Genomic DNA, 27,611 nt, shown 5'->3' with positions numbered 1-27,611 from the left:
GGTCAAACTTGAAGGCAGAGAACAGGAGTAATGGTAGGGTTCTTAGCAGTGTGGAGGAACAGACAGATCTTGGGTTCACGTATAGATCCCTTATAGTTGCTGCGCAAGTTGATAGTGTGGTTAAAGTGGAGTTATGCCGTGTTAAACTTCATTAGCCAGGGAAATTAGTTCAAGATTTGAAAATGCAAAAAGACCAGGAAGATCGAAAACCTGTACAAGACAGCCACTAATTAGCCAAAAACACATTTCCTGTCAAAATAAATTTTCAAGTATAGGTCGATAGCTCACTGTTCCTGCCCAATTTGATAAGAACTAATTTCAGAGACAAAATTCTACATGTTATAACAGGAACAATTTTAATGAAAAATGAATTTAATATTTATATTTTGGATGGTGGAAAATACATGTAAATATTCACTCACAAGAAGTGCCATTTCAGAGAAAAAGATGTTATTACAAAAATCTATACTTTGGGTAAAACATACAGTAAATTCTAACAAAATTATTAGTCTAAGGAAAAGCTTATTGTACAACAGCATAGAAAGATGTTGCTTGAAGTTGACTAGATGTGTTTTTACAAAAAGGTGACTGTTCTAAAGTGCATCATCTTAACTGAATAGCAGCAGCTCCAAACATGAGATAAGGATTTATCCAGCGATGGGTGTTGCAGGCAGATTTTTTCCTAAACTATATAGGGCAGGCATTATCCAATTTTTATAAAAACAGGCATAAAAAAAGTGCCATAATAGAATAATGCTGTTTAAAAGCTGAATTTCCTCAAATGTTTTTTTTGTAAATACAGTATAGCCAATCTCAAAATGCACATTTTAATTTATACTGATCAATTGTTCAAAACGTTTCAAAACAAAAGATCATGATTATTTGACTTGGGAGAGGTATAAAATTGTATCCTCAAGTGGGGCAAGGCCCACATAGTAAAATGCATAATTTGAAAGACAAAGAAAGGCACCCATCTAATATACGTATCAGCAAGATTACTATAGCTCCAATTCAAAATGTTTTACATCATTGTTGGTGTCACAAGCACCCAAATTTTGCATAGCATCTAGCCTGAAGTGTTAACTTTCCAATATCGCTCGAGGTGTTCCACAAAATGAAGTTATATGGCATTTACGGCTTTCTGCGTCTAAAAAAAAAGAAAGAATAAACATTAAGAATCAGCTTGCTATTACAAAATGAATAAGGAGTTTTTGTGTATGTGTGTGTGGGGGGGTTACTATTATCACCTTGGAGAACTATTACCTGGGGTTTTCCTAGCTCACTTTACCAACTTAGCCTCAAAGTGGCTGAATCTACGCTCCTGCCTTAGCAGGCAATAGCCACTGCAAAATGCAATGGAAGGAAGTGCACGTGGACCACCTCTTGCACAGAGAGGCGCGAGGTCTGCTAGGGTTGTTCTGCAGTCAGCCAGAGGGACAACAACTCAATCTAATGTGATCATTTTAAACCAAAATTGCATTTCAGCAGCCACTTAAACTGTTTGGGTTACAGACCATTAGATATTGGATGCCAAGAGAGCGTTAATAAAAATCTGCTGTAAAAGGTAAGGTGATTAGGACACCTACTTTGGTTGAGCATGATGCTGGTATCCAGGCCCCAGGTTGCTGCCTGCTTTCATCTCTACAGCAACGGAACACTGAAAAACAGCAATGGAGGACTGTTAGTTGTCTTTTTCTCATCAGCATTGAAGAGAATCTAACAGAAACAAAAAGCAATTGAAACATTTGAGAAGCCCCTCTTCCCTCTATTTAATCCAGTGTCGAAAGTACATTTACCCTTGTTTCCACATCTGTCCATTCAGATTCTGTCGTATCCTCTGGAGGACGTGCTGATGGAGAAGATCTACGTTTCCTAATTAAAGGAAGTGTTGAAAACATTAAAAATACTGACAAATAACTATCCTTACTACCTTTACAAAAAAAATAATGAAACGGGCTTCAAATGTTTAAGACACAAGTTAATTTTCTTTAAGATAAGCAATAGATGAATATGTCACATATACACACTTCACTGCACTAATTCAGCCATTGAAATATTAAAGGCATCGCAAACAATTCCTATTATTCATACAAATTTTGTCACTACAGGTACTTAATTTGGAGACTGCTAGATTTATAACAGGGAATGACACCACCCTATTCACTTCTAAATTTTGCGCACAGTTTATATTGATAGCTCTAAGTTAAAACCAGTTTTGAAGGGAAAATATACTGTATAATCTTCACACGATACACACCTTGTACCTACAGGAGATTCTTGCTTCAGCTTCTCAACATCTGTGAACTGGACCGATTGGCCACCACCCCTGGTTTTGAACACCTCTCCCTGGGGGGAAAAAAATTGGAGTGAACACTATCAAAATAAATTACATTTACTTCAAGAAAATGCATTGAAAAAGGCATGCTTTATAATTTAAGATTGAATCCAACTACCAATATTAATATAAATACCATGATTACTTTCACCTACAAACTTGTTTGAAGCAAAGACTGGAAAGATTCATTAACATAGTTGTGCTAGTCAGCACAACAATATGACATTAACTTTTATTAGTTTGTTATATAGGTCATTACCTTGATGAGTTTAGTTTCAATCTCCCCATCTGATGCAAGCTCTTGATGTGTCAAAATGTACTTGTCACATTTAGCCAGAGCCTTTTCATTTGGTACAGCCACTGTGATGGCATTGGGAATATGTGGCTGGAGAACAGTGTCTATCTCGATGCTACCAACTGGCTTATGGTCTACCCATCGTTCCCCACCTGCTGAGCGTGACCGTCTGTGGCGTAGGCGAACAGGTGGTGCATTCTAAGCAGATTGAAACAGTAATCAACAGAAATTGTAATCAGAAATTCTTGATTAAAGGATCCCTTACAGAACAAATTTGATTGAGTAAAAAAATAAAAGACAGTTAAAATCAGCAACAGTCCTTTCTCCGAAATTACTCTGGTCTCAATGGGAAGAACAAAACCCCATAGCTTTGCTAGGAAGCGAATCTAGCACGATCCAGATTTCCTGGATACATGAAAACAAATGGGGAGGTTTTAGCCATTGTTTTGAATTTTATTTGAAAACTCCAAAATACATAACAAAATCAACATAAAGTTATTGAATTTAGAATAAAACCCCAAATCAATGTTTTGATTAATTGACTTTTCAAGATGATTATGTTAATAGCCTCCTGTAGGTTAGGAAAAAGACCCTTAGCAGTTATGCAAAGCAAGCCACCATGCACCAGAAGCAGAGCAGAACTCTCACGCAACCACATGAACAAGCAGATCTCAGGAAAGGAACAATGCTAGAAGACCTTAAGACATTTAGTGCATGCACAATGTATCTGTTACCCAACTTTACATCCCCAAGTACAACTGGGCCAAAAGTAGTACATTTTAGATACAAGAAAAACTATGCACATCCTCAAATTGTTAAGAGTAATAACACTTAAAGAGCAAATTTAAAGCAGATTGGGTTACCAGTAAGTGCCAGGAAGCAAGCTCTACACATTAAATTGTCAAATTTCACTTCTGTTAAATCCTGACTGTAAGTATTGGCTTTCATACAAGAAAAGCAGGCAGAGATTTCTCTTCCTAGCATTCATCATATTAAACATGCATTAGAAAGCATCTCTGCAGATTCATACATATTCAAAAGGAGATTATGATCAGTCACTCAAAAGTAGTACAGTTGTCTATGGCTCTACATGTCAGCATACATCTTAAATTATAAAGTGCACAAATATTTACTAATTTGAGTAAATAATTAGCTGTCAGCATTATTCAGAACACTAAATATGATCTTTATTAGTGTCACACACTGCAGTATTCTGCCCGTTTGGGCACCAGCTTAGCTTTGCTCATAAATCTAATTTTTTAAAGTGACAAAATACCAGTTAAATACATCAATGTCAATAACATATGCAGAAAATACAATGTCAGTAACGAGTACTAGCCAGTGATTGCTATCCTGTTTTAAGAGAAATGCAAGTTACTGACTTCTAATCAGCAGCTGAAGCCTGTAAATACAAAGTGATATATCCACACATCTTAAGCAGCACAGAGAATTGCATATCACTGGGTATTTCTACTTTAGGGAAAAACACACACACACACTCCACACTAGTGCAGCAAGGATTCCAAGTACAGCGCAATGTTTTCTTAATTAATCACTCTTCCTCTTTGAAAAGTGTAGAGCTTTGGTGGAATATTGGACAGTAAGCAGCCACCATGGTAGACCAATGTCTAAGCCTGTTCTCACCTGATGCTTTTTCACTCATTTTCAAATAGGGAAAGGCTGAATGTAGATGAGAGAGGGTCACTATAAAGAGGTCAGAGCAAGGGGTGAAGCAAGTGCTGGCAGGCAATTAGGGAAATCAGAGGAGAGAGATGACAGGCAAATGAAACCATGTGGGGAGGGAGAGGTGTGGAGATGGGAGACAGTGGCTGGTGGGTTGTAGGTAGAGAGAAGGATAGAGCAGAAGCTGGAAAAGGTTGCAGATGCTGGAATCTGATAAGAAAGGAAGGTGAAAAGTAGAATCAGAGAAGGTAGGAATGATGGCAAATAGGAAATCTAGAATGTATAGTGCGTGGGCAATAGGTGGATGCAACCAGATCGGCAAGAGGAATGAAAACAGGAGGAGAAAGAAAGGAGCACAGGAAGTGGAGGTTATCTGAAACTGGAAAACTATGTTCATACATTGGATTAGACCATCCAGGCATAACATGTGATTTTAGTCTTACCCTGTTGTTAATATTTCAGTAGTATTTGAGAAATATTGTTTGATTAAGCATTCTTGTTTAAACAATTCATTACCGGTTATGTAAAAATAAGTGAATTACATACGTCATGACGCTACCATATGATATGTGCACGCCTCATTTAAAGTAAAAACTCACCTCCCAACTTGTTTTCCTTTAAATTAGTTTTTGTGTTTTGGATCGACAAAATATAAACACCAGCACTGGAGAAGGCCGAGGTATGGGAGTGGGAGTTAAAATGGCATGCAACCAGTCGGATGGGATGGCCATTTTGGATAAAGAGCTCAGATGGCAATGACTATGAGGGAAAGCATCCATTGTACAGAACCAATCATATGTCCAAATAACCTTCCCATTACACCACAAGTTAGATGGGCACTAAAATTTGAAAATCTTACTCTGATCATTCTTGAGAAAAACATTCCAACTTCTAACAATAACTGATTGCAGAAAAGTGAGCTATTTAAAGAAACAATTTTCTTAGAATAGCCACATTGTCCTAATGCAACCTTCCAAGAACAGTGTACCAATCATAACACTGGTGCTCAGGGGCAATCACTGACCCGAGAAGTGCTCAGACACTTCACTCTTTCATTAGTGAAATCTCCACTCGGCACAGATGATAAAGCAAGTGATGAATTATTAAAATATCTTAAAATGTGTGGCTATACAAAAATGGCAAAGCAGCAAAATATTTTCTATACATCTTCAGCAGTAGCTGGAATCCACTTAGAAGTGATGCAAACAAGATACACATTCATATAGCAGATGCTACAAAGTATCAGCTCAATGTAACTTACATTGCATCAGGTACAGTATGTTTATAGCATTTGCTAAAAAACAAAACTTCAAGGCATTTGCAATTCAAGCACCGTAACCAATTAGACTGCTGTGGCCTTGAATTTAATGTGCCTTGCTTGCAGCATTCATTCAGTTGTACAGGTGAAGTACAACTGTGAATCTGATAATTATGGTAATTAAAACTGCAACACCAAACAAGAACAAAAAGAACAGCAGCACATTGCCTGCAGTTTGCACAAAAATGCACAGACATTGTGAAACACTTAGCACTTTACCCACAATGAAACTCATTCCCACTGATCCTATAAAAAGCATTTGTCCCTTTTACACAAATTGCTGGAGGAACTCAGCAGCTCAGGTAACAGGGAATAAACAGTCAGAGGATCAGCAACTGTTATCCTGGGCCCAACACGCAAGTGCAATTATGAAGAAGGCACGGCAGCGCCTCTGCTTCCTTAGGAGTTTGTGAAGATTTGGCGTGACATCTGGAGCCTCTAAAACATTTCCATCATATCTGTTGTCACCACCGATCCGGGCAGCACAGTCCTGGCACCCACTATGTAAAAATAAACTCGCCCCACATATTTCTTTTGAACTTCCCCTCTTTCAACTTAAATGCCATCTTCTAGTATTAGACATTTCAACCATGAGTTCAACCATTTCTGACTGTCTATCTATACCTCTCGATCTTATAAACCTCTCTGAAGTCTCACTCTAGAGAAACAACCCAAATTTATCCAGCCTCTCCTTATACCACATAGTCCAATATAGTCAGCATCCTGATAAACTACTTCCGCACTCTCTCCAGAGCTTCCACATCCTTCCTACAATGGGACAACCAGAAATGAATGCAATGCTCCACACACAAGAGATCCTGCACGAGCTGGAAATCTTGAGCAATACACACAATTCTGGAGGAAGTCAGCAGGTCAGATAGTATCTATGCAGGGGGATAAACAGTAGATATTTTGGGATGAGACCCTTCAACATGACTTGCTGAGTTGCACCACCATTTTCTGTTGCAGTTCTCTATATGTAGTCCAGAACACTTAGCTGTGTTAAAATCCACCTGCCATTTTTTCACCCATATCTGCAACTGATCTGTACCGTTGTATCCTTCAGCAATCTTCTAAATATCTACGTCACCAATTCATGTCAATTAATTTGTAAATTAATGTGCCCAATTATTTATTTTCAAGACTGAAACCCTCAGACCAACAAAAGCAAGCACACACAACTCTTCTCAGCAAGAAAATACACAAGCAGAATGGCAAGCTAGAATGAATACATGTTCTGCAAATAGCACTGGCTAGTATTGAAGTTAACTGGCTCTTGACCATAAAAAACTGTCCATTATAAATTAATTAGGTAGTTTTACGAGAAATTAAATACATTTCTAATACAGGCAAATCTTATCAAATCAGTGTTAAAATACCTGTGAAAGGTGTGATGGGAAATACATGCAACAATTAGAGCAGTCACCTGCTAAAACTACTTCTTTAAAAAAAAACTTTCTCAACCCACAGCTTTTCTCTCCCTTAATAACTTGCTTCACTAACCCTCCAGCGTGCATCTTGGTCTACTGCGATCTCTCTTCTACGGTTGCTGGAATTGTAGCCGCTCGGCTTGTTCACTCCCTGCCATCTCCCTTCGAAAGTGGAGTCCCTAACTTGATGAGAATCCAGTGGTCTATGCTTATTCTTAGATGGTGTGTTACCATCGGTTTTCCGTTCTGGAGTCTTCTGCTCCCATTCCTGGATGCAGGAAGCCACAGAGATGCTGCTGCAGGAATTAGAGCGCCTATGTAGTTGTGACCTAGATGCTGGGTAGCACTTTGTAGTGGCTAGAGGTGGTGCAATGTTACCAGAAAACTATGGAAATAGGATGAAAAGTTAGAAAGAACATGCAATGCATAGAGCAATTAAAAATACTTAACATACTTAACATTAAATAGTGAGGTAAAGCTGCAAGAGCTAACAGTAATACTTAGCTACTATCTTCAATCATTCTTTGCCAATTCTGAGTTTTTTGCTCAAACAGTGTCAAATCACTCACTTGAAATACTATTCTTCATAGGGGGAGTTCATTAATAAAGGTGTCAAATTATTTTATCCAGAAAGGCATCACTGCTAAACTTTCAACCACCTCACATTCATTCCAGGAACCCTGGGTTTTCCTAGTCACAATTTAGAAAGCAGACAAACTTTGCACAACATACTGGTTCTGCAAATACAATCTGTTAGAAATTCTGGAAGTAAATGAAGAATCAATCCTCATGTGCTACCATCAACACGTATGAGACAGCTTTGCTAAAATTGCACAATTTACCTTGCCAGTTTACTTTCCTAGATTATAATTCATAATTTGTGTAGAATGACATTTGTTTAATAAAGTACAATCATCGCAGTGACATTCCTCTATTGAGATTTCCAGTAGTTACTTCCACAGAACTGTATAGGGGGGAGTTTTCATGCACTAATACGTCTACCAACTATTGCTAACAATGAGTATGGAGTTTGTAATTATTGCAACATTTAAGAACAGCTTTAGAGCTTAGATCTTAATTCACTTAGGTGGAAAATTTTACTAATATAAAATTATGCATGATAATTAAAAACTAATGAAGGTAAATATTGCAGAAACAACCTGAATACAGATCACATGCTTATAATAAAATTGACTCCTTGGGGCAAATTAAGGACATTAAAGCAAAGAACCAATTTTCAAAGACATTCGGAAATCTGTACTCCAAGCTACAGTGGCATGCTTTAACAGTACAAGCCTAAGTAACAAGTAAAAAGGTTTCAGATTTACAGGATTGGCTGCAAGGGGAGTTACTTAAATCTATTGCATTTGTCCACTGAGAACCCTCCACATTTGGTTACAAGATCTAAAAATTCATATGGTACAAATAACCCAGGAGAGTTCTAAGCCCTCTCAAACAACACAAGGTTAGTTATATTCCTTTTCTTTTTCTCTACTAATTAAAAAAAAAAGGCTTTGAATGTTAATCTTCGGGAAAAAGTGACTCTCAAAAAGATTCTAATTTTAACCGTCGGGGGGCTGGGGGTGGAGGAGAAGAGAAGAAAACTTGGATCTCTGTGGATGGGGAAAAAAATCCACAAACCAAAAATAAATTGGTTTTAGGATCTGTACAGAATTTCACAAATCAAAACTCCAATTATAGTGAGTTAAAAAGGCACGCAACAATAAGTCACATTAAGATTGCTAATAGGTAAACATTAATTGTGATTGAACAGAGCCATATACCATGCAAAAGGCCCCATGTTAGAATACAGTCACAATCTCATCCAATTTAATACAATAAAGCTATTGAATCGCCACTACAGCGCCAAACAGCACTACTGGATCACCCTTGTAGCACAAGATAGCACTACACAATATAAAAATATCCTATTTTATGATTCCTTTTGCTACAAACAATTGTACGATATGAATTAATTTTCAAAGAACCTGGAAGGCAAAGCAAATTGGCATTTTAACAAAGCTTGTTAATATTACATTTCAAAGATTCCTACAACTATGTAGATTTTTTTAAATTTAAATTGACACACCAGTGTCTACCCAAAGGATGAAGTATGTCAAGTTTATACAGGCTCTTATTTCCCCTAAAGGAAACAGTTTAAATTGCATGTATAACATTAAGCAGAATCTCACTAGTACATACAGGAACTGAAGGTGGGGATGCCGAGCGTATTTGTACTTTCTGGTCCCTTTCCCTTGGCGTCTTTTCTGGTTTCTCAGGCCTTTCTGTCCTTGTCTCAGCAACAATTGCTTTCAGCTGTTTAAGTTTCTCATCTTTCACCCAAAGCTTGTTTTGCATCTCGAGTTGCTTAGCTTGAACTCGACGTTCCTGTTGATTAGTGTTGTTTAAGCACATTCCACAGGCGAAGAAAATAAAATGGAAGAAAAATGATTAATCTACTTACTATAGTCAATATATCGTGGTTATTTACTTACAGAAATCTTCCCGGCTTAAAAACACACAGGCACTGGCTACACAGCCCACTAAACCTTGTTCCACTGGAATTTTTGTCACTGGACTATCAATATCTAGCAGCATTCATAAAAAAATACATATCCAAAGAGCTGTACTGAACACAAGACTGGAGATTTAAACAAATTTAACAATTAGGCCATAACCAAATCGTTCTTGGTATTTGGAATCCAGAATGATGCACTCACGCATTCCTTCTCCCATTTCATCTTTGTATCAGTCACCACTCCTTGCATTCTCTGCTCTAAGCGTCGTTTGTCTGATAGTTCTCTATGCAGTTTTTGGTCTCTGTCATCCAACTCTTGCTGCAAAGTCCGTTTGTCTTCTTCATAGATATTTGCTGTTTTTTGTAATATTTCAATCTGGGAACAAAATTTAAAATTTTTAATTCATTTCCCCAAAAAAAATTCAAGACAGTATTTAATAACACAAAAGACACAAGAGGAACTCAACAAGACATGCAGCATTTTTGAAGGAAAACGGACAACCAATGTTCGGGTTGAAATCCTTCACCTGGACCCTGTCCAGATCTTAGTCCAGATGGAGGGTCTCAACCCAAAACATCGACAGCCCAGTTACCACCCGACCCCGCCACCCCAGATTCTGCCTGACCTGCTGAGTTCCTCTAGCATCTTCTGTATTGCACCATATTCCAGCATCTCTTAATAATTAAATGCCATAGTCTCTTGTGCATGCAGTATTTAATAATACTTGAAACACAGAATTACCTTATATTCCAAAGTTTTGATTTTCTTCTCTAACCGCTCAGTCTCCGATTTGTGGCCAGTTATAATCCGATCTTTTTCCAGCAGCTTTTCTTGCTGACCTTGTACACAGTTTTCCATTGCAGAGAAATTGCTGTCCCAGTTTTGAAGCATTCCTCTGATAGTGTTTGCTGATCAACAAAAAAAAACACAAAATGTTATGCCTTTATGAGAAGCTATATCAGAGTCCAATACACAAGAGCAATGGAGGATAAGAAGGACATAGAAATATGCACTTTCTGAAGCTACACATTTTACTATTATCGCTCCTCAAATATCATTGCTCAAGATTGTACATAGAACGGTACTTCAAAGTACAGGCCCTTCAGCTCAATTTTGTGCCAATCCTTTAACATACTCCGATCATTAATCTAACCTTTCCCTCTGACATAGCCCTCCCCCCCCATTTTTCTTTATCCAAGTGCATATTTAAGAGTATCTTAAATCTCCCTAATGTATCAGCCTTTTTTGTTGTTTTTTTTAAAAAAAGGCCCCTGACATCTCCCCTATACTTTTCTCCAAACACCTTTAAGTTTACCCATGTATATTAGCCATTTCCCAACCTGTGAACGTCTCTGGCTATCCACTTGATCTATGCTTCTCATCAAATTGTACACCTCTATCAAATCATCTATCATCCTCCTCTCCAAGGAGAGAAGCACTTCTATCCTCATAGGACATGTTCTCCAATTTAGAGGCGGCATCCTGGTAAATTTCCTCTGCGTCCTCTCTGAAACTTCCTCATCCTTCCTATAATGAGGTGACCAGAAATGAACATGTACTCCATTTTATGCTGCTGATGCTCAAGTCCTTTGATACAGTCTTCCAACCAGCTCCCAATCTTAGTAATGCTGTTTGATCAAATGAGGATGACGAGGAAATTAAAATAAATACAAGTATTTTTGATATCAATGAGACCTATATTAGTTGAAGACTCAAGCAGGGAACAAAAGTTGCATTCCCACCAGACCAAATCAAATGGAGTTCGTGAACCCAAAGGAGGTCTTGGGTCAACAAATTTGTCTTCTTGCACATGAAGATCGATCCTTCTCCGGGCTCTAACAGGGAAGCCTTAAAAACAGCTTTTCCCCTATATTAACCTCAATAGCTCAGGTCTTTCCAATGGTCTTTTAACCATGACCTGCTGTTAATAGATCTCACAGGCAACATTCAAACAAAATCCAGCCACCTCAATGCTCACATGCAAAGATTTATTTGACACTTTGCCAATTTGCATGTCAACCATACTGTAAAATGCTGGTAAAGTATAAATAAGATCAGAGTTTTTAATTTGTGGTTCATAGATTATATAGGAGAAATTCACAGGGCACTGATCCCAGCGCTGGAGAACATGGAGCTGAGGTACTGCCAGGATAACTGTAGGGAGGTTGATTCCCCTGCATGGGCTACATTGTTAAAGGGCTGAGCGTTGCTCTCCATCTAGAGAACACAAAATCTTAAACAGTTTCTACTCAAGACTCAGTATATTTAATGCAAACATCATTAGATGTTTGGATGTTAAGGGAATCTAGGCATATGGGGGGGTGGGAATGGAGAAAGGAGCAAATGGAGGAAAGGTACAACAGTGGAAGGTTAAATAACAATCTTATTGAATGACAGAGGAAGCAAAAGGGTTCAAATTCTTTCACCTTCCATTACATACCGAGTTTCTTCACCTCCTCAATCGCCAATTGACGTGCTCTTTGGCGTTGCTCTAAACATTCTATAAGTCGCGGTAATGTATGTTCATCATTGGCATCCATTAACTCAACTGAAGGCAATGGTGGAAAACTTAGTAGAAAATCTTCTGTAAAGTTGGGGTCTGTTAAGAGGCAGGAAGAGCCTTCAGTGAAAAAAATTGTAAACACTTTTGTTTTTAAAATCACTGGAGTGTTTTAGCAATTGCAAAAGGACATAAAAACTTAGCAGTACTCTAAAAATAAAACAGATGGGTATCATTGAGATGCAATAAACAATATGCACTTGTCAAGTCAGGAATGTAGAAAGTGGTTTTGTCTACAGGTTTAAAAAGACCAATATCATTCTATATGGCAACAATATCTGCACAGTATTGTAATGAATGGCATTAAAACAATAAGACTGATAATAAAGAATAATAGGCAAACTAGTTTTCCATCTCATAAGAATAAACATACAGTATGCATATACATCAGAATCTTGGATTATTATCTAAGCTAATTTTTATGTTGGGATGCTCACAAGTTGAATGGATCTTAGCTTGGGGATGGCCTGTGAATCACTAATAAAATCATCTGAAAAACATTCAATACTGAGACAGGGTTGAAACTATCAGGATTTTTTTTTAAAAAAAAGACACACACAAATTTAAACATTCCACTTCATTCATGGACTAGTCCTCAATATTCAAAGGCCTTACTTGCACTAAGTACTCCTTCAACAAAATGTGTGTGGGGGGGGGGGCGCGCGGTGTTGCCACTGACCAGAAAGTCAGCTGAATCAAGACGCTTTTACAAACTATCGGGGCTATTGGTCTGCATTTATACACAAGTCTAAAGCACAGAAATAAGTTAAATAAGCCCAAATACTCCACCCATCTCAGAAGCACATCAATTATTTATTGATTCACGACAACGATCCGCAAAATCTAACAAAGTATCAGACTAACATCAATCGTTATCCAAACCATTACATATGTGTGCATGATAAATTGAATGGGATTTGCATGGAGATGTGATGTTCCCATTAGCAACAGTCTGTAGAAGGTTAACCAGAAACAGTCAAATGTAATGAAAAATCCACGCACGTACAACAGAGAACTCATTTCAAAGATGTTCTCCAGTTTAAATAGAGGTCAGTGATGCTCCCACTTTTCCAAAATAAAATAGCAAATTTGATCTGTACCAGTTTGAAAATGTTTGAATGCTTTGTTGAAAAAAAACAAATATAGACTATACAATCAACAATTATTTTCTTCACTTGGAGATGGAGGCAAAGTAAGATGGCACTAAACGGCGACTCCTGTGCTTGTATCTTCGGAAACAGCTCTGTTTTCATCTTTAATATCTTTATTTTTCCTTTTCAGGGTTCATTTGAAGACCCTGACCTGGAGTTACACACTGACTTTGGTTCTCTGCACGAATAGGACCCATTCTCGGGGTTTCATGACTGGCCGTTGTTCGGCACGCCAAGGGTTCAGCCTGAGAGTCCGGCTTGTATTTGGAAGCCTAAGATCTTGGGGCTCTGGAGATGGGCGGATCGAGGGTCGGTGTCACGGCAGGATACCTTTGCGTCGTCAGGGGAAGTTGGGAAATCCACTGCTATGTGCCCGAAGACCCAAGATCTCTGTGATCTTCAGGCACAGAGCTCGAAAAAAGTTATGTAACGGACTTTTAACATCATAAACCAGAGTTGTTTATTATGTCCCCCTGCTCACTGAGAAAATGGAGACACCTTCCTCTCCCTCATTAGGGAAAGAGAACCTGTGATATATCGAATGCCGGATGAAATGCTAAGTCTTTGGGGTAACCGCAAGTCTGCGTCTTTGCTATTGTTTTGCTCACGCTTGAGTGCAATGTTTGCTTTTTTTTGCCGGTGGGGGGCAGGGGGATTGTTGCTGCTGCTTACGTGCGGAGGTGCGGGGGGGGGGGGGGACTTTGGGGTTCTCCCGTTTAACTGTCGTTCATTCTTTGGGGCGCTTCTCCGTTTTCATGGATATTTGCGAAGAAAAAGCATTTCAGGATGCATATTGTATACATTTCTCTGACATTAAATTGAACCTTTGAACCTTTCACAGTACCTCCGTCAATGGGGCCTCCTCGCAGTTCTAATTTTCTTGTCAATTCTTCTTTGAAAGCCTGATTTCTGTACCTGCGTCCTGGCGTAAGGCCGCAGATAGGTTTATCAACAGGTCTGGCTACTTCCACTTCTTGAGTCATTTCAGCAAACCGCATGACCAACTGCATACAAAATAGTTTGAATTATGACATTCAGTGTGAACTTAAAATGTCATCAAGATTTCCATTTACCAGACATAGTAGCATAAAATACTAAATAACTAATAACCTTTTTGTCGAAGTTCAAAATAAATGCCTCAGATATTCATCAATGTGTTAAATAACAAAACTAAGCAAGACTAAAAACCACAAGACACAGGAGCAGAATTAGACTATTTGGCCCATCAAGTCTGCTCCACCATTCTATCATGGCTATTTTATAATCTCTCTCAATCCCATTCTCCTGTCTTCTCCCCATAAAGAACCAGAATGTAGTTCCAATGTTACATCTAGACTCAGGACAACACTTACCAGTGTTTCCTCGTAATCATCTGCTTTGGGATTGACACACACGATCATCCGAACTTTACCCTCACCATCAAAATAGTTTTTGAAGAGATGAGTCAGCTTTGAATCTCTGTATGGAACCATCTATGGAAAAGCCAAAGCAGATGATCAAAACACAATGTTCTTTTTTTAAAAAATCATTAGTTTTACATCATACTTTCTATTCAATTTATGCAAAATCCTAAACATAAAGTACTCTTTCTTACTCATCTCAAGACACCCTAAATATGTTGCAGTACTAAAAAGGAAAAACAAAAATCTGGAAATACTCAGCAGGTCAAGCCATCTCTGTCAGAACAGCAGAGTTAACATTTCAGTTCAAAGATCCTTGTTCAGATTTAGCTTGATTTTTTTTTGCTACAGCCACTAATCTGCTCTAATTTGTACATTCTTGTTTAAATAGTCAAAGTCTAACCAGTTACTTAATGATGGATGCCACTTTGAGGCATTTGCATTTTTTTGCAAGGGCATCTTCAAAAGGTGATGCCTCAAAATAAATGAAAAGGTGGCATCTGTCATTGAGGACCCACATCACCCTGGACAGGCCCTCTTCTTATTGCTATAGACGTATTTCAAGAGCGTGAAAAGACACACTCAATATTTCAGGGACAGCTTCTTCCCCTTTGCCATCAGATTCCTGAATGGACAATGAACTCATGTACACCATTATTCTTTCCTTTTCTTTTGCTCGTTTTACACTACTTAGTTTTATGGAGATGATGATGGTGTTGAGACTAGCACTTGATTTGGATTTAAGTGAGGGAGAGTTGCGCAGCGTCAGCCTCACTCTCTTCCCAATTCCCATCTCGATCCAGTGGCAAGACAAGAGTCGAGGTGGCTGGAGAAGGGACTAGGCGCAGTGGATGACCAGGATGTCTTCTGTGTCTTGTCCTGCTCTACATGTTCCACGGCGCTTGCAGAGACTGCCTTCTTGACTGTTGGACCTTCCATTGGTCTCGTCCTCTCAATCCGCCGGAGTCTGTCTTCACATGCTGGGATAGACAACTCCCCATCTCACCAAGGGTTTAAAACCCATCGGCTACCCTCACCTGGTTTAGCCGGCTTGTCGAAGTCGTTGCCCGGGGTGTGGCCACTGTCACATGCAAACAGCTAGGAAGAGCCAATCAAGCGCTAGTCTCGACACCATCGTCATCATCACCACCCTCAACCTTTGAAGCTCTGTGGTGATAGGTGAGCGACGAAGCAGCAGGTGTGGATACACTGGGAGCTGTAGTCACGGACCTGCACACAGGCTGCTCAGGTCTAATGGTCGTTTATCACTGACCGAAGCAGCAATGAATCTCGGTGTCTACCTGGACGACTGAGCAGCCCTCTTTAGGAATGCACTGCTCACCTCTGTAGCAAGAGGAAGGGGCTAGAAAGGGTGCCCTAAACATTGCCTGCTTCATTACACCCTGGCCAGTTTACCGTGGTTGGCAGGGATCCTATCTTGGCATTCGAACAAACACAACAAAACGCAAAGTGACACCGTGCACCATTGGCACTTGGAAGGTGCACACACTATTGGACAACCCTACAGCAAACAGACCAGAGAGAAGAACAGCCTTAGTTGCCAGACAGCTTGCAAGATACAACATTGACATAGCAGCCCTGAGTGAGACTCGTCTTGCCAATGTAGGTCAGCTGACTGAAACAGGAGGCGGATACACTTTTTTCTGGAGCGGTCGCGGCAGCGATGAGCATCGTGATGCTGGAGTTGGATTCGCCGTCAGGAGTCACCTTGTTCGGAAACTTGCCAGTCTCCCCAAGGGTGTGAACGACCGGCTCATGACACTACCGCTTCTGCTACAGAACAGAAGTCAAGCCATTCTGATCAGCGTCTATGCCCCCACAATGACCAACCTGGACGAGATGAAAGACAAGTTCTATAAAGAACTAGATGCCCTACTATCAGCAGCGAGCAGCACCGACAAGCTGATCTTGCTCGACAACAGTGCAAAAGTAGGGTGTGACTCTGCAGCCTGGCAGGGAGTTGTTGGGAGTCAGAGTGGTCAAGTGTAACAGTAACAGCCTACTCTTACTGAAGACCCGTGCAGCACACAACCTGCTCCTCACCAACACAACTTTCTGCCTGCCTACCCGTAACAAGACCTCCTGGATGCACCCCGGCTCTAGCATTGGCATCTTATCCACTATGTCATTGTCAGGAGAAAAGACAGGCAGGATGTCAGAGTGACCAAGGCCATGTGTGGTGCTGACTGCTGGGCAGATCACAGGCTCATTGTCTCCAAAATGAAGCTCCGCATCAGACCCAAGAGGCGACCACAAGGAAGCAAGGATATGAAAAGAATCAATGTGGCCAGGCTGAAGAACTCCAGCATTGTTTCGGCACTGGCTGAAGATTTAGAAACCAAGCTTGCTGACCTACACCTTGCAGGCAGCGCTGTGGGCGACTGGGATCGCTTCAGGGATGCTGTCCATTCACCTGCACTGAAGATGCTAGGGCTCTCTACCCACAAGCAGCATGACTGGTTCGATGAGAACGATGAGGAGATACAGGCTCTACTTGTTGAAAAGCACTGTCTTCATCATGCCCATCAGAACGACCCATCAACAGCTGCCAAGAAAAACGCCATTACCAGTGCTCGCAGGACAGTCCAGAATAAACTGCGTAAAATGCAAGATGCCTGGCTGAGCGCCAAGGCAGATGAAATACAGGGATACGCTGACGGAAACGACTTGAAATAATTCTATGAAGCCCTCAACACACGCTATGGACCTCAGTCTCTTGGGAGCTCCCCCCGCCTGAGTATAGATGGTACAACTCTCATTATAGAGAAGGTTCAGATCCTGCAGAGATGGGCTGAACACTTTGAAGCCGTCCTCAACCGACTGTCATCTATTAACGATGAGGTGATAGACAAGATTCCCCAGGTCGGCATCAACAGTGCCGTGGACGACCCACCGGTAGTAGCCGAAAGCTGTCAGCTAGCTATCCGGTGGCAAAGCCCCAGGGGCAGACGCCATACCTGCAGAGATCTACAAAGCCGGTGGTCCTGTACTTATAGAGAAGCCCACCAAGTTGTTCCAGTCTTTTTGGAAGCAAGGATCCATTCCTCAGGAACTTAAAGATGCATCCATCGTACACCTCTACAAGAGGAAGGGCAATCGACAAGTATGCAACAATCACCAAGGAATCTCACTGCTCTCCATTGCAGGAAAAACCCTTGCAAGAGTCCTGCTAAATCGTTTGGTCACTCATCTGGAACCGGGCCTGCTGCCAGAGTCACAGTGTGGCTTTTGCAAAGCTCGTGGGACTATCGACATGATTTGTGCCGCGCGCCAACTTTAGGAGAAGTGTCAGGAGCAGAATCGCGAACTCTACACAACTTTTGTTGACCTCACGAAAGCCTTTGACACTGACTGCCGACAAGGCCTGTGGAGAATCATGTCAAAGTTCAGCTGCCCCGCTAGATTCATTCAGCTGGTACGCCAGTTCCATGGTGGCATGATGGCCAGAGTGCTGGATGGCAGAGAATCCTCTGAGGCGTTCCCAGTCACCAATGGTGTCAAACAGGGCTGTGTGCTCACCCACACTGTTCAGCATGACGTTTACTGCCACACTGAATGATGTCTTCCAGGACAGTGATGCTGGAATCAGCCTCAAGTACAGAGTGGATGGGAAGCTCTTCAACCTGAAGAGACTTCAAACTATTACCAAAGTGAAGGAGACTGTTCTGCAAGACTTCCTCTTTGCTGGTGACTGCGCCCTGTATGCTGGCTCGGAGCCAGAGATGCAAGTCAATATGTACAAATTCTCCATGGCTTGTGACAACTTTGGACTCACCATCAACATCAAAAAGACTGAAGTCATGCACCAGCCCGCTCTTCATGCACCATACACAGAACCCAAAATCACAACCAATGGACAGAAACTACAGGCAGTTGGCCAGTTTACTTATCCTGGCAGCACCCTCTCCCAAGCAGTGACTATTGATACAGAAGTTAATTGCAGAATAGCAAAGGCAAGTTCTGCTTTCGGTAGACTGCGCTCCACTGTATGGGAACATTGAGGAATCAGCCCAGCAAAAAAAACTGAAGGTCTACAGAGCCGTGGTACTCACTACCCTCCTGTATGCCTGTGAAATGTGGACTGTGTATCAAAGGCATGCAAGACAGCTCAACCATTTCCACATGACTTGTCTTCGCAGAATATTAGGCACCAGATGGCAAGACAAAGTACCAGACACTTAAGTTCTCTCTAGAGCAAGTCTACCATCAATCCACACACTGCTGATGAAAGCAAAGATCCAGTGGGCAGGTCATGCCGGACGAGCGCATACCCGAGCAGCTCCTTTTTGGGGAACTCTATGCTAGAAGACGCTCATATGGAGGGCAGAAGAAACGTTACAAAGACACACCAATGGCCTCCCTGAAGTCGCTTGACACTGACATGACCACCTGGGAAACTCTGGCACAAAACCACCCTACCTGGCATGGCCTTATCCACAAGGGCTGTCAAGCTTATGAAGCAAGGCGCATTGCTGAAGCACAACGTAAGCGCGAGCTGCGCATGTCCAGAGCCACCAGCGCAACAACCGCAGTGCCTACATGTCTGCTCAACATGTGCCAGGACATTCCGTGCCCGAATTGGCCTGACCAGTCATCTTTGGACACACTGCATCCAGTCTCAAAGTGACTAATGGTGTCAAGGTCTTCCTCGACGACGACGCTGGACGAACAACAATTTAGTTTTTTTTAAATATACGTTCAAATTATAATTTTATTATGCATTGCAATGAACTGCTGCCATAAACAACAAAATCCACAACAGATGCCAATGATATTGATTCTGATTCTCCTTACCTTATTTGTTCCGTACATTTGGTTTTCTCTCAGCACTTCAATACAAGTTCTTAGAGTCATCAGTGACTGATTAATATTACCTGCGAGGAGGAATTGAAAATTATTTAAAGTCTGATAAATTGCATTTATGTTAGTCACTATGAACAACTTTATAATCATCATACTCTGGTAAAAACCTTAATAGTTCAACAAGAATGTGCAAGATAAACAACATTATCATGAGCTTAATACTGAGTTTGTCAGCACAATGGAATTTTGAATTAAAGTAGCTGAGGTAGAAATATTGACTATGGAATGTGTTGCACCTGCACAAGAACTATTCAACAGATGCAATTGCTTGTCAAAATATTACATACACAGTGGGTCAATATGGACCCATGTTCAGCTGAGGGAAAGAAATGTAACATTAACATACACAAGTTAAGTGGAAAAAAAAGACTAGTTTCACAGTCGGACAGCCTTAAATAGTAAAACAACCCAAATTTTAAACTTTAAAACGAAAGAATCACAATTATTGCTCATGACAAAAATTCTACTTGGAAGTGTATTTCCACATAAACCTATATACAACTTGGGGTTGCATCAAAAGAGAAACAAAATTGAACCCACATTTCATTTCAATTAGGTTAAATACGAAGTAATGCTGAAGAGGTGGACCATAGCTTTGAACAGGAACTTTGTAGCTTGAAGCCTTCCAAATATTAAGCAAGAAAGTGCTGTTGTGGCCTCTACCATTTCCCTAAAAGAATGTAGTCCGTACAGCTTTTGATTTTCTACCCTGTCATTGCACAAACACTTGTGCTAACAGCAGGGACATTTGGATAAGCAGCTTTTAAAGACAATTCGAAGTATTTCTTAACTTGCATTCTCTGGAATTGTCAATTCTTTGCACTAGACAAATTCCAACTACTAACACACCGCAAAGAGAATTAGAAAAAGGAATCAGAGATTTACTCCAACAGCGAGTAATTCTGGTTTGTGCATTCAACCTTACCTGCCTCTCGCAACCTGCTGCCTTCAGCTTTTGTCCTTGTAGTTCTCTCACTTCCTGCCAAGTCCACCAGGGACAGCTGGCTTACTGTTGTCTGATCCTTTGCCTAAGATAAAATGAATACCCGAGTGACTAAATCATCTTGGAGCTTGGATAATATAAACCTATCCTCAAACTAGTTGAGATAATTAGAGACACAGGAATAGATGGTGATTTAGACAATCAAGACTCCACTATTCTCTAGGATCATAGATGATTTCCAGACTACGCATCCACCATGTCCTCAATAGCTTTGGTTTAAATCTCAGATTAGAAACTTAAAAATAGACCTAGCAAGAATTAGTTATAGAAACTTCAATCTTGTAAGTTGACAAACTAAAAGTACACCAAAGTTGTTTCCTTTGCATTTATACTCAATCTTATCCCCACATAAATTCTGTTGGAGCAAATAGCATTCCAGATATGATTTTTGGAATAGTGATCTGCAAATTCCTTAAGAGCAAATCTCTATTACCCAAATGGCTATAACTTGAGACACCTATCCGAAAGGCAGCACTAAAGTACTACTGAAGTGATTGCTGCACAATAGCCATACCAACACCTACTTTCCCAGTGTGGGCAAAGGAAGGAAGGGGAAAACTAAAGGCAGCGTTCAAGGCCAAAGAAATGACAAACCTGAAACCAAAGTGGGGAAAGTAACAGTTCAGATGTGGTCAAGTGACATTCTTTCTTGATTATATACTCAAGGTTGAACAAAATATTACCAACAATGATAATATACAAAGTTATGTTCTACGTAATACCTTACTCACATTACCCAAGCATGGGAGGATGAACCCTGGGCGCCCTCCCAAGACTATGGTCAACACGCTCCTAGATGACAGCGGCGCGACTATTGTAGATGAACTGAACACACTGATGAGGGAGAGGGAGAAGTGGAGAGTCCGTCATCGTGCCCGACGCCGGCCCCCTTGGCCTGAGTCGACGTAGTAGTAGTAGTTACTCACATTCAATGACTTAACTGGCAATTAAAATATCTTTAATGGCACAATATACCTGAAGGACATTGTCCCCATCAGCATCCAAGGGAGCCTGTGCTAACTTGATAATAAAAACACTGTGCGAACGGCTCGATTCTCGATTTAATGTTGTGTTAGCAATACGTCGTTTCTTCTGGCCTGTAAAAAACAGAAATAAAAGGTAGATAGGTGGTGTAAGTCTCATGTTACACCTGTCAGGTTGCTGTAATGGATGCACAACAAAATTCATACAAGATATAGGAAGAAACAAAGGAGTGCTGCAGTTCTATACAACAATTAAGGAAACCTGCCTACAGCAACATCCCTGTTTTCTCTTTCAGTCATTCCAGTGAACAGAAGACAGAATCAGGTTTATCATCACTGACATATTTGTGAAATTTGTTTTGGGGCAGTGGAGGAGTGCAAGACAAAAAAATTACAAATTACAATAAAAAGATAGTGCAAAAGAGGAATAGCAAGGTAGTGTTCATGAACCATTCAAAATCTGATAGCAGAGGGAAAGAAATTGTTCCCAAAACATTGAGTGTCCTCAGGCTGCCCCTGATGTCAGTAATGAGAAGGGGGCATGTCCCAGGTAGTGAGGGCCCTTAGTGATAGATGTGTCTTCTTCAGGCATTGCATTTTGAAGCTGTCCTTGACAGTGGGGAGGGTTGCATCCATGATTGAGCTAGCTGAGTCTACAACCTTCTGGGATCCTGTGCATTGGACCCTCCATAGCAGACAGTGATGCAAACAGTCAAAATGTTCTCCATTGTACAGCTGCAGAAACTTGCTAGAATCATGTCTCCTCCAACTCCAACTGAAGTAGACCCACTGGTGTGCTTTCATGATTGCATCAATATGTCGGGCCTAGGATGGATTCTCTGCGATACTGACACGCAGGGATTTGAAGCTACCCACCCTTCCCACCATCAGCCCCTCAATGAAGACTGGTGCATGTTCTCCTGACATCCCCAGCCTCAAGTCCACAACCCCTAGTTCTTGGTAACATTTGAGTGCAAATTTATTGTTGCACCACCACTCAACCAGCTAGTCTTACTCCAATATGCCTCCTCATATGCATCTGATATTCTGCCAACAACAGTGGTGTTATCAGCGGATTTATCCACACAGTCAGGAGTGTAGAGAGAAAACAGTGGGCTAAGCATGCACCCTTGAGGTGCGTGTGTGCTGATTGTCAGCGAGGAGATGTTATTACCAATCCACACTGACTGTGGTCTCCCAAAAACCTCCCATTTGTAGAGGGAGGTACAGGGGGCCAGGTTTTGTAGTTTGATTGTTACTGGTGGGATGATGACATTGAATATTGAGTTGTAATGAATAAACAGCAGCCTGCTGTTGCTGTTATCCAGGAGGTTCAAGGGTGGAGAGTCAGATAGATTGTGCCCGCTGTAAACCAATTGTGGCAGCAGACAAACTGCAGCTGATCAAGGTCCTTGCTCAGGCAGGAACTAATTCTAGCCATGACCAACCTTTATAAAGCACTTCATAACAGTAGAATCATAGAGCACTACTGAACAGAAACACATTTAATCCATGCCTACCTGGATTCCTGCCTAGTCCCACCTGCCTGCAGCCAGAATACAGACTCTCCCATTCATGTACCTATCAAATCCTAAATGTTATAACTGAACTCATATCTACCACTTCTCAGTAGATGTGAATGCTACCAGGTGATGGGCAATAGCGAGGACCTTGAGTTGAATGGATTTCCGAAGATAAAGTATACCTAATTTTTAAAAGTTTTACATCTGCAACTTAAAAAGTTTCTGAAAAGCAGTTGAAACATAAAGCACAGGCTGAAGTACCACACTGTCTTATCCACAAATCAAAGACCTTTGCATTGGATCAATTTGGATGAACCGACACCTTACTTTAGTTGTGATCAAAGGTAGAGAAAGGAAAACAAACCTTGGAGAGAAAATGTCTACAATCCAATACTACATACCTTTCCAAAAGACTTCAAAAGCTTCTTCAGTTGATTTCACTTCTACTTCAGTGCAACCAGACACATACATGTTATGGTTAGAATCCTCTCGAAGATTTTTAGATTGTGGAGGTCTGTAAATGAATATTGATGGTTAAACATCTTAAAGCTTCATCCCAGAAACACATTGGTCAAAGTTAAAAGATTCAAATGTCTCTTACATTAATTATAAACATCCAAACTGAGTAGATATGTGCATATGGGCAGCAATGAAGGGACTAGGCTGTCCAGTTAAAAACACAAGCTAAAATTCAGTACTTTTCCCAATCACCACCATGCAAATAAGGGGACCCAAATACAAAATCACATTTGCCAAATCACACCCATTTAAAAAAATGTTAAGTATTTCTTCCAGTCCCATAACATATCGAGATTTTCTAGCTAAACCAGCACTAAGAAAAATCCACTTTAATTTCAACAACTGCAATGATTTTGATATCTTATATACAAAAGAAAATCTGTTAGAAGCAAAGACAGAATTTAGTGGCATTGCCATAACAACTTTTAGGTTGTGAATACATGAGGCACATAGCAGAATTCTGCATGTTAAATCAGTATCACTGATCTAGATTAAGACCAGGAGTTACATCAAGCAGCATTTCACAACTGGATCCATCTGTAGGTATTATCTAACTCTGAGAAGCTTTAATCTAAACACCATTTTCAAAGTAAAGGTAGCCTTTCCCAACCAGCAACTAAGTTTACTAAACTGAGATTGTTTGCCAGCAGTTGGCTGGCAAGGAGAACAGTGTTACAAGGTTAGGATAATTTAAAAGACAACAAAATTAAAACTACATTACAGATGGAGTCTACTTTTCACCCTGAATACATTGAAAGAAAATGTTAGCCAGCATTTAATTACTGTGAAAGACCTTCTGATTGACAAGCAGAGCATTTCCAACATTGTGTATTATTTCAGATTGTCAGTATTTATAGCATTTTGTTTTCAGCATATTAAAATTTGGAACTACTTTTACAAAATGTAGATGACTAATATACAAGTATTTCTAAAATGCACTTGCAAATCTAAATCAGACAATGAGAAATTCAAGATACAAACCAGAATACTAGTTTTAGAAAATGACAATGCCCAACCCTAAACATTAGCTATAATAAACTTCAAGTATTTCTTTGTCCTGGGCTCATTAAACATTATGCAACACCACAGATTGAAGTTGGGATGTACTGAGTACAAATTGATTGCTATGTATTCCCACTTTACAGGTTTACAGGTTCCTATGCTTCATGCTACATCATCTGAACCACTACAGGTTATGAAAAAACAAGAAAATAGAAACAGGAGTAGGGATAGGCCACTGTACTCTGATCAAGCCTGATCTGTTACAGGCCTCAACTTCTCTGTGCCTTTTCCCCAGTCCTCAGTTCTCTACCTCCTTTGAATATTTCTAATGACCTAGGCTCTACAATTGAATTCCATAGATTCACCACCCTCCAGAAGCATTTCATGCACACCTCAGTTTCAAACAATCACTCCTTTTATCTTGCAACTATGTCCCTTCATTCCAGACTCTCCCACTGGTGGAAACCTTGATCCTGTCACACCCCCTTAGGATATTATGATTGAATGTTAACAACCTTAAGATCGCTCCTCAATATCCTGAAGTGCAAACAATACAGACCTACAAACAGCTGCTTGTTTTAGACCAACATTGTCAAACCTAGCAAATCTTCTTTGGGCTTGCATATCCTTTCTCAAGGAGAAACCAAAACTGTGCAGAGTACTTCAGAAGTGGCCTCATCAACATCCTATACAAGTCTAACAATACTAATTCCTCTGCAATAAATGCCCAATATGCAACCTGGTAGTAGTTCAGATGCTAACTTTTTGCAATTCATCCACAAGACATCAGATCATTCATTTGCTATGGTCTGCCTTTTGATTTTATTTTATAACCTCACATTTTGCCACAATATGCTCCACAAAGGCACATCACAAATCCAACTTCTCTCATGTAAACTGATGTCAGTGGTGCCTAATAAATTTGGACATGATGAATGATTAAGCCTAAGGGACTGTATGACTACAAATGCTGCAATGTTGGTTCTCAGTCACCTATACAGCAACTACAACAGCTTACAGAAATACTAGCTGATAGAAACTGATACATATTTTCAGGGCACGACTTAGCAAATGGATAACCACAAAGCTCTTACAAATTTTTGTTATAGCATAAATAATGCACAAACAGAAAGGGAGAATGCTCAGAAGTTTAAACAGACAAGACTAATTGTTTACTACTGTGACATTAAACAAAGCAAGCTAACAGCCATGAAATTGTATACTAGCATTGTTTTGTGCTACAGCCTAAGCACTAATGCAAGCAGTAAAGCCTCTATTGCATGCTTGAGACCTTTGTTGGTCACAATAACTAGAAAGCTTAGGGATAAATTGTCAGTAAGGACTGTTAGCCAAAGGAATAATATGAACTAGCACAAACCAGTAACCAGCTAATTTTACCCAATGACTATACAGATTATCCAGAGTGTGCACATCAAAGAGACGTACATGAACTCAACGGTCCGCACAGGAGTGGTATTACTGATCCACCTTAAAAAGAAATATGGCAACAGTTATAAAGGTCTGATGCAATACATCTTTCAGATGATGTATGGAAAAGTAAACGTGCGTTGTATTGACTGATCTACGACCATGCAGAAATTAGATTGTGTTTTGTCACAGAATTTTCACACAATACTTTATTCTCTTATAATTTGTAGCAAGTTTTCTTTTAAAAGCAGCACAAGTGGAATATGCTCTATATTGGGAAAACTTGGCTACATGAAATGCTGAAATTAGCTCATTTCCCTTCCTTTAAAAATTCAAACCTGCATGTTGGGAAGAGGAAGCTTTGAGAAATGATTTTCATTTAGAAAAACTGAACAGTTTTTAAGTTCAGTTGGAGTATTCTGAAATATGCATACTATAATAAACAACTTTATGAGAATAAATTATTCACTTACACTATTCAGTTAAAAGCTTCAGCCAAAGACAATTATTTTTTTTCTTCTACTATCCTGGCTAGTACTTAATCCTTCACTAACATTACATTGGCACCTCAGGCCTTGCCATTGTGAAAATTGACCATTATTGCCAAGTCTGCCTTTCTTCCCACTCCCCCACCACTTTTACCCCAGGCATTTAAGTGGATAATGTAAATAACCTCTATTCTCTCTTCTTCAACTTCAATGAGAAACAAGGTGTGGAAAATAATTCACTTCCAAAGGTATTCTGGAGAAGCAAGTCATAAATACTCACAACTGAAGTCCAAGAAATAGAATCTCTCTGAACAATATTAGGGAATGGAATGGTTCATTTCTTCAAATCTTAAACATTAGGCATAAAGGTTTCAAATCGAAAAGTCACAGACTAAAGTTTAAAAAAATTATACAAGTTTCTTTGTGTTGCACTGGAGTACAGGTGATTAGCATTGCAGCCAAGAACAAGACACCAAGAGCAGAAACCATAGGTGACTTTCCTTTTTTTTCTCCTTCATGGTGGATTAAATTTTAACATTGTGCATCTCACCAAATGGTTTCATTGGATCAACTAAATGGACATGTTTAAGGTTGGCATCAGGCATGACGCCCGAAAAACTAAACGGGAATTATGTCACTGACAATCAAGACACATGCACACACAATACAGAAAAAGGATACATATTCAAAAAGGTCGCTCACAAATCAAACTGAACACAAGCAAAACATAGTACATGAAGCACAATTTAAATAAGCTCTTTATAATGTTGAATTTTCTTCTATAGTCACCCCGATTTCAAACAAATCCTAACTAAGCCACAATGAATTCCAAAACATTAATAAGATATTTAAAGATCAATCTATAAAAGGTAAAAACTTGCAAATTATATGATTAAAGGATTGTTAAAGGTTGGATTTGTTTTTCAAGAACAATTAAAACAAAGGCAAGAAACATATTTTTCCAGTATAAAGTTTAACTGTTAAAGTAATAACATTTCAAGATGCAGAATCAGCAAGAATTCAGAAAAACATTAACTTCCACATTTTTTTAAAAACATACTTGCGGTGGTATAATAATATATTTATTAAG

At 39.9% G+C, this 27,611-nt stretch overlaps 1 protein-coding gene across 5 annotated transcripts in view; it reads right to left on the bottom strand.

Moving 5' to 3' along the window:
- Positions 1-341: 341 nt before the first annotated feature.
- Positions 342-27,611, bottom strand: part of kif23 (kinesin family member 23) — a 43,320-nt gene continuing 16,050 nt past the window's right edge. Inside the window, exons 8-24 of one of the 5 annotated variants that reach the window (XM_063066171.1) lie at positions 26,052-26,093; positions 23,486-23,598; positions 21,554-21,675; positions 20,501-20,603; positions 19,507-19,586; positions 14,644-14,763; positions 14,136-14,295; positions 12,021-12,179; positions 10,322-10,488; positions 9,782-9,955; positions 9,264-9,449; positions 7,135-7,446; positions 2,595-2,828; positions 2,258-2,346; positions 1,797-1,872; positions 1,587-1,657; positions 342-1,147 (exon numbers count right to left, since the gene is read on the bottom strand). In XM_063066171.1, coding sequence (XP_062922241.1) covers positions 1,132-1,147; positions 1,587-1,657; positions 1,797-1,872; positions 2,258-2,346; positions 2,595-2,828; positions 7,135-7,446; positions 9,264-9,449; positions 9,782-9,955; positions 10,322-10,488; positions 12,021-12,179; positions 14,136-14,295; positions 14,644-14,763; positions 19,507-19,586; positions 20,501-20,603; positions 21,554-21,675; positions 23,486-23,598; positions 26,052-26,093 — 2,224 coding nt within the window. In that variant the 3' untranslated portion in view covers positions 342-1,131. The remainder of the gene's footprint in view (positions 1,148-1,586; positions 1,658-1,796; positions 1,873-2,257; positions 2,347-2,594; positions 2,829-7,134; positions 7,447-9,263; positions 9,450-9,781; positions 9,956-10,321; positions 10,489-12,020; positions 12,180-14,135; positions 14,296-14,643; positions 14,764-19,506; positions 19,587-20,500; positions 20,604-21,553; positions 21,676-23,485; positions 23,599-26,051; positions 26,094-27,611) is intronic. The other 4 variants (XM_063066173.1, XM_063066172.1, XM_063066175.1 and 1 more) reach the window with 4 other exon arrangements.

Source organism: Mobula hypostoma, chromosome 13, assembly GCF_963921235.1.
Source record: "Mobula hypostoma chromosome 13, sMobHyp1.1, whole genome shotgun sequence".
NCBI classification, from domain to species: domain Eukaryota; kingdom Metazoa; phylum Chordata; class Chondrichthyes; order Myliobatiformes; family Myliobatidae; genus Mobula; species Mobula hypostoma.
The sequence above is the reverse complement of the archived record's forward strand: the minus strand, read 5'-3'. Positions and strand labels throughout refer to the sequence as shown.